The sequence below is a fragment of the Thermobia domestica genome, chromosome 10 (assembly GCF_964235325.1).
Source record: "Thermobia domestica chromosome 10, izTheDome1.hap1.1, whole genome shotgun sequence".
Classification (NCBI taxonomy): domain Eukaryota; kingdom Metazoa; phylum Arthropoda; class Insecta; order Zygentoma; family Lepismatidae; genus Thermobia; species Thermobia domestica.
In genome coordinates, this window is record NC_137463.1 from 107811728 (window position 1) to 107819593 (window position 7866).

The 7866-nt window shown below is 42.1% G+C and overlaps 1 protein-coding gene across 1 annotated transcript in view; it reads left to right on the forward strand.

Moving 5' to 3' along the window:
- LOC145662641 (myotrophin) overlaps positions 1 to 7160 on the forward strand; it is a 31174-nt gene extending 24014 nt beyond the window's left edge. The window contains exon 4 of the mRNA XM_081728412.1: positions 5800 to 7160. Within this exon, the coding sequence (XP_081584538.1) occupies positions 5800 to 5886 (87 nt within the window). The 3' untranslated portion in view covers positions 5887 to 7160. The remainder of the gene's footprint in view (positions 1 to 5799) is intronic.
- Positions 7161 to 7866: the final 706 nt, after the last annotated feature.

Consider the following 7866-nt stretch of genomic DNA (forward strand, 5'->3'; position numbering starts at 1 on the left):
AAATCTTCACGCACCCAGTCTTCTAGCCCACCTGGGGCGAAGAAACAGAAGCATACGTCACGTAGTCCACCTAGTGATGACGAGTCTCTTATGGATGATATGGTGGAGGAGGAGCTCGATGATTTTACCCTTGTGGAAGGCCGTAAAAAAGGCAAGCGAAGTACCTCGCTTCTTGTTCTCGATGCTTGTTGAACATCTCTCTTCTTCAATGGAATTTAAATGGCTATTCCACTCACTACGAGGAATTTAAGCAGTTATTGACATTGTTTCATCCTACCATATTCTGTCTTCAGGAAACGCATTTTACCTCTACTAGCAACTCAGTTCTCTCTGGTTACACTGTATATCGTCATGATCAGCTTACTGCAGGTCGTGCAGCAGGTGGTGTAGCAATTGGGGTCTCTGATGCTTACCATTCTGCTCTCATCCATGTGAATAGTGCTTTCCAGCTTATAGCTGTTCGTGTCTTCTTAAGACAACCTGTTACTTTTTGTTGTATCTACCTTACGCGTCATGACGTCTTTACTGCTGTCGATCTTGAACAGATTGCCCGACAGCTTCCATCCCCATTTCTGTTTGTGGGTGACTTTAACTCCTACCATGCACTGTGGGGCTCTCCTCGTACTGAGCCGCGAGGTCAAGAGATTGACACTTTCCTTGACAACACAAACTCATTGCTCCTCAATGATGGCAGTCCCACACATTTTACTACTGCTACTGGTACCTACTCTCATTTGGACCTCTCCATTTGCAGTCCTCAACTTGGTGCCCATCTTACTTGGCGCGTGCATGATGATCTCTGTGGCAGTGACCACTTTCCTATTCTTGTGCATGGTCTTCCGCTCATCCATTCTGCTCCGTTCACTGCCTACAATCTACGTCGAGCAGACTGGGATCATTTTTCCGCCACTTTTCATTTCACTTTAGAACCTCGTTTTACTGTTGATGGTCATTGTGAGGCCTTTCAGCAGAGTATCCTGGCAGCTGCACACGACTCTATTCCTATCTATGCTGGTTCCCGGTGTAAACGCACCGTTCCTTAGTGGTCTGAGGAGATTCGTGACGCTATTCTGGCCCGACGTCGAGCCCTCCGTACTTTTCATCGTGCTCCTACAGCTGATAATTTGGCTCAATTTCGTCTTCTTCGTGCTCGAGCCCGCTATCTGATTAAGCAAGCTAAGCGTCATAGCTGGCGCACTTATGTTTCTTCTCTTACTGCGGGCAGCTCCATGACAGCGGTCTGGTCGCAAATTCGTCGTCTACAGGGACATGTTTCCTCCGTTGCGGTTCCATCCCTTATTATCGATGGTGTAATGGTCACTGATCAGGACAGAATTGCTGCTGCATTAGGTCGTCATTTTGCGGATGTCTCCAGTTCTACTCACTACTCAGCTGGATCCCTCACTTATAAACAACGCACCGAACGTACGCCACTTCAGTTCCGCTCTGCAACCGCTGAAGCTTATAATCTGCCTTTTACTACTGCTGAACTTGCTACTGTTCTGGATTCTACGAAGGACACGGCACCTGGTCCTGATGGCATCTGTTATGCTATGCTCCGGCACCTACCTGACGATGGCAAGCAACATCATCTTGACCTGTACAATCGCATCTGGCTTGAAGACTCCTTCCCCGATGCCTGGCGTGAAGCATACATTATTCCTATTTTGAAGCCTGCTAAACCTGCCACGTCCAGTGGAAGCTACCGCCCGATCGCCTTGACTAGCTGTCTGTGTAAACTTTTGGAGAAGATGATCAATACCCGCTTAGTCTGGTTTCTTGAACACCATGGCCTCATTTCCAATCTTCAGTGTGGCTTTCGGCGCTTCCGTTCCACTACTGATCATTTGGCGCATCTTGAAAGTGCTATTCAGGATGCATTTCGTCATCAAGAACATCTGATAGCCATCTTCTTTGACCTTGAAAAGGCCTATGACACCGCTTGGCGATATGGCATTTTGAGGCAACTCCATCTCTGGGGCTTACGTGGCCACTTGGCTCTCTTCATCCAGAATTTTCTCCAACAACGTTCTTTTAGAGTCAAGCTTGGAGCTACTCTCTCTGCTCCGTTTCCACAAGAGAATGGCGTTCCACAGGGTAGTGTGTTGAGTGTCACATTGTTTGCTATTGCAGTGAACAGTGTGATGTCGCAGCTCTCCCCTTCTGTTCATGGGCTGCTTTATGTGGATGACTTTACTATCTACTGTCGCTCACGTGATCTCCGTACAGTTACTCGCCAGTTGCAGTTAGCGCTCAACCGCCTTCACCGATGGTCTACCACTACTGGTTTCAGCTTTTCTCTCACCAAAACACACTGCGTACATTTTTGTCGCCTTCGTCACTGTGCCTATGATCCTGAGCTGTTCCTTGGCTGTTCTCGATTGTCCTATGTGGATCATGTTCGTTTTCTGGGCTTGGAGTTTGACCGACGACTTACCTGGGCTGTTCACGTTCGAGACCTGAAGTACCGCTGTCTCCGCTCCATGAACTTACTACGTCTGGTGTCCCATCTTTCGTGGGGTGCTGACCGTGTGGTGATGTTGCGTCTATATCGTAGCCTCATCCGCTCCCAATTGGATTATGGCTGTGTTGCATATAGTTCTGCTCGACCTTCCATCCTACGTCATCTGGATTCTGTACATCATCTTGGCCTTCGTTTGGCGCTTGGAGCTTTCCGAACTAGCCCTATTCCTAGTCTCTATGTCGAGGCTCATGAACCATCTCTTTCCCACTGTCGGGACTGCCTGCTCCTGCGCTATTACATCCATATCCGTGCCGTACCTGACCATCCTTCGGCCTTTGCCCTTGAGGCTGGTGCTCGCTATGACAGATATCAAGCACGACCTACTGTTACCCGGCCTTTTGGCATTCGTCTATAGACCTTTGGGCTTCTCTTGGACTCGATGTCCCTGCCATCTATCCATTGGGCCTCCTGCCCATTCCTCCATGGACAGTTCTTCCACCAGTTGTCAGCTTTCATCTAACGCAATTTAAGAAGTCTGTTACCAGCAATCAACAATTTTGTCAGGAGTTCTTCTCTTTTCTGGATGCGTACCGTACCTACGCTGTCTTCTACACGGATGGTTCGAAGCATGAAGATTCTGTTGGCTGTGCCTTCGTCACGGATGATCATAGCGCTGGCTTGAAGCTCCATCCTACTTCCACTGTGTTCACTGCTGAATTGGTTGCTATCCTGGAGACTCTGCATTATATTCGTCGACGCCATCTCCGACATGTTCTCCTGTGCTCTGACTCCAGCAGCGCTTTACATAGTCTCACAGATGTGTCAACTGTGCACCCTATAGTTCAGCAAATTCTACTCTCTTGCCATTCCTTACGACTAGCAGGTTGCGATGTCCACTTTTGTTGGGTGCCTGGCCATGCTGGTATTCCAGGGAACGAGCGTGCTGACCGTGTTGCCAAAGAAGCTGCCCTTACAGGACCTGAGTATCCGTCACCGCTTCCCAGCTCTGATATTCGCCCTGTAATCAACCGTCTTCTCCTTCAGCGCTGGCAGACAAACTGGGATGAGCACCTTCAGAATAAATTGCATGCTGTCAAGCCGCGACTTGGTGTTTGGGCCACGAGTTCTCGTCCTTCAAGACTGGAAGAACGACGATTGGCACGATTACGTATCGGGCACAGCCATCTGACCCATGGCTACCTGTTACGTCGTCAGAACCCGCCTTCCTGCACCCAGTGTGGTGCATTCCTAACCATCAGCCACCTTCTTGTGGAATGTGTTCCTCTTGCTCCTGAGCGAGCCCGCATTGGCTTACCAGCTGATCTGTCTACCTTGCTTGGAGACGATGTCCAGATGATCCAGAAAGTTTTCACCTACTTGCAGCTTTTGCACGTGTTGCGTGATCTGTGAGTGCATTTCTCACATTTCTTTTAATTAATTTATTTCTGCTTTTATCTACCGTTTGTTTTTTCATGGTGGTTTTATGCTTGTCATAGCATTTCCTTGCTTTTATCTTCTTTACTGCACTGTCATATTCATTACTAATTATGGGCTGCCCCACGTGTGTGCACCTATTGCCGAGCTGCCCCGGCAGAGATGATTAACATGCTGTTGTGTACTAACCCGTCCTTGTGTTTGTGTATCGAGTTTGCACATTTCTTGAATGCTATGACATTTTAATTCATAAATGACCGAACACCTTTTACTTACTCCAGACTTTGCTTTTACTTTATTATGTCTGTGATACTATGCTTTTTTGTTGTTGGGTACTTCATTTTACTGTCAGAGAAGGGTGCAAAAGACCTCGATGTCGACGCGCCCATATAAAGCCTTTCAATCAATCAATCAATCCATTATTGTTGCTTAGGAGCATTGCATCCATTATAATTGTTGTGTTGGAAGCAGGGAGTATAGATTTTTATTTCATTAAAGGTAATACACATTGAAATTTATACAAATGAGACTTTTTTTTTCCAAATTTTACAATCTTTCCGATTTTTTTTTCAGCAGTTCAAAATTTGTGGAAATTTTACAGCACTAGCTACGGCTATTATCCTATGTTGAAATAAGAAAATTGAAACAATATATTTTTTTAACTTGCAATTAAATAGTCAGAATAGTTAAATCAACGAATTGCGTGTACACTAGCGACGTTTATTGACGGTAAGCTGCAACTTAGTAGCCTGACTTTTATTATTAGGAATTAGCGTGACAACAGAAGGAATGACTGAGAAGTTTCTCTAACATAAGTTAGAGAAATCTTCTTTGATTCATCTGTTATTTATTGGCCCACACAGACTTACTAACACAATCCGATACCACAAAATAATTACGAAGGCGATCAATAAGTAACGCACAACAATATTATACTATATTTTTACATAGTATTACACTCGTGGTGACATAGCGTGGTACGTTGAAGAAGAATATGCTTTTCTAGAAGGTGCCGTTTCAGGCGACAAGTCTTGAGCGTACAAATACACCCGCGAAACAAAACAAACCGGGCATCCATGAAGCGGAAACATACTGATTCCATACCAAAGAAGAAATTCAAGGAAACTCAATCTGCGAAAAAAGTACTAGATACTCTATTCTGGGATATGCAAGGTGTTCAGGTAGATTTTCTAATGCGTGGGACCACTGTGAATGCTGCAGAATATGAAACAGCATTGACAAAATTGCTCCCATGCGCTTCATAACAAATGCCCTAATATTAATCCTGGAAATGTCGAACTCCTTCATGACAATGCACACCCCCATGTAGCTGCTGCTTTTCGTAAGAAACTCGAGAAGTTTGGGTAGCAGGTGCTCGAGCACTTACCGTACAGCTTGATCTGGTACTTTCAGACTTGTCATCTTGTTGCCCGATGAAGAAATTCTTGGCCAGCCAATGTTTCAATTTCGATGACAGAATCAACTCTAGTTGTGCGCAAATGGCTATATTCCCAAGACAGACTTCTATGAACAGGATATTTTAAAATATTTGCCACAATGTGAGACGTGGCGGCTGTGTTGAAAAGTATCTGTAATATGAGTTTACTTTACATTATTCTTGATGTGTTACTTATTGCACTTTCTTTTACGTAAATTGTAATCCGTCACTTCTTGATCACCCTCGTATTATTCGTTCTCAAAGATCTACAATGTTCAATATCATCTGGATAACGAATTATCGACATTCAGTAATAACAAGAACAACCGATAATCAATAACAATATGATTAGAGTACAGTACCAAAGTTGATACACATTTTCAATACATTGTTCGGCAGAACATCAGTTCTCCTTCCATCATGTATTGAACTACAAACATTGACATTTTTTTATTTATTTTAGGGTGCTTCCAAAGAAGGTACCACACCAGATGGCACCAGTTACTTAGACGCTGCAGAAAAAGATGAAATCCGAGAACTGCTCAAGTGAAGAGAAGAATTCTGATATTTGCATATAGAATAGCGGGGAGGGGTGAGAACTATCTACAGGGTGTGTTTTGTGCCAGGTCTAGTCACACACACAAAGCTGATTTATTATCAAAAGTGAATGAATAGGCACAGGAAATATCCAATTAACACCAAATAATGGAAGAACCTTCGAAGTGTGGTGTTGAATGATAAACTTGCGGGAGCTAAAAATCAAGAAAATTAAAAGCAGCCTGGAAATGTTTTTATCTAAGATAAGAGATTGTATTGAACCGTCATTCGTTGAAAACATAAAGATAATACCAAATAACTTAAAAATTTGTTGTGATTATGTTAAGAATAGTGGATGGTATTTTTATTAAAGAGAAAAAGTCTAGTAATTTTTTAAAATATTTCTACGTAACGTTACGGTAAGGTAGAGGATGGAATTCTATAGATACAACAGAACATATTATATTATATATAGAACTGTTGTTTGTATGTACAGCTTAATTCCTGTTAATTGCTTCTTTGAAAGGCTTAAAAAAAGGAGAAAAAAGTAACAATTGGAAATGTGCCTGTTGTCCCTTGTTAACTAGTGTTGGATATTGTTAAGTCTAATATTTATGTACTTCTGCTCTGTGTATAAATGTTATTTGTTAAAGTGATAGCTTCTATTTTCACGATTATCAGAAAATGGTCGTATGGAAGAATATTTTATTAGCGAAGATGGGTCTTGTTTTGTGACGTGTATACTCAACAGCATTCAAAATGGTCTTACATTGGCACAAAAAAGTTCTCGTGTAGATATTCAGTGACAGGTTATTATTCCCTGATAAAGTGTTGCACTTTTCACAGCTAGTGACAAGTTCGTTAGTGCTGTTGAGTATACAAATCTGAAGAAATTACTTCTTATTGGTGTTGTGCTTCAAATGAAGCGGTTGTACTTCGGAAAGTGCCTTGTGCTGTTAAGATCTGAATGCATTTGTCAGTTCAGTATTTCAGAAAGAAAGAATTCCTTCACGTGTTAAGAAATAGCATACCCGATTGCCAATGAAAGTTAGAAAATAACATTTGAAGAGGAAGAAAGATACGTAATTGCGTATTGGTTGGTGTGAAATAAAACATACATATAAAATATTCGGATAGATTGAGACGGTAATGGAAACATAGTGATAATTATGTATTATGCATTTATGATGTGTCAAATAGAATTTATAAAATTGTGCTCCTTTTTTGAATTGCATTACTTTTTTAAAAAGAATTAAAAACAGCCTTTAATAAATGTAATACCAGTTTCGTGGTTGTATTATTTGTCTCGCTTTCTGGAGCTCTTTCTTTATACCTTTAAAGCGAACTTCTTTTTTAGCTGTCTCGCACATAATTTAATAAGTTCTGATGAGTTTTTTCATTTGTTTTGCAGAGTCGTTGCTGTTACTGTTGAAGGGAGTGTTAAGAGAGGAGACATAAGTTTTTTTTTTTTTTTTCATTACTTTGTAGGTTGCCAGAATACAAGAGCAGTAAAAATCAGTATTCTTTTTGTGTTGTTTTGTTATGGTATACGATTCTTGTGATTTGAAGAGAAAAACAGAACTCCAGAAAAATTGCTACACTAAGTAATTTGGTACAATACTGAACAAATTTCTGTAGAGAAGAAAACCCTACACCATACTTTTGTTAGTGCTTTAAAAAAGGAGCAAACGCTGAACATTCTAGAATACTGACTCGTAGTTGTTTTACAATCAGGGCCGGCGCGAGGGGGGGGTCGAACCGTGCCATCGCCCAGGGCGGCAAAAATTTAAAAAAGAAAAGAATACATGGGCGGCAAAATTTGAGAAAGAATATAATAAAGGGGCGGCATGTGAAAGTACCGCACAGGGCGGCAAAACTTCTAGCGCCGGCCCTGTTTACAATTTGGATTCGAACAAAACTCTTTGAACTACCTAATAACTCCGTCCACCCTCTTGACCTCTAACCAATTATTTTCATTTAGTCCAGCTAAAAG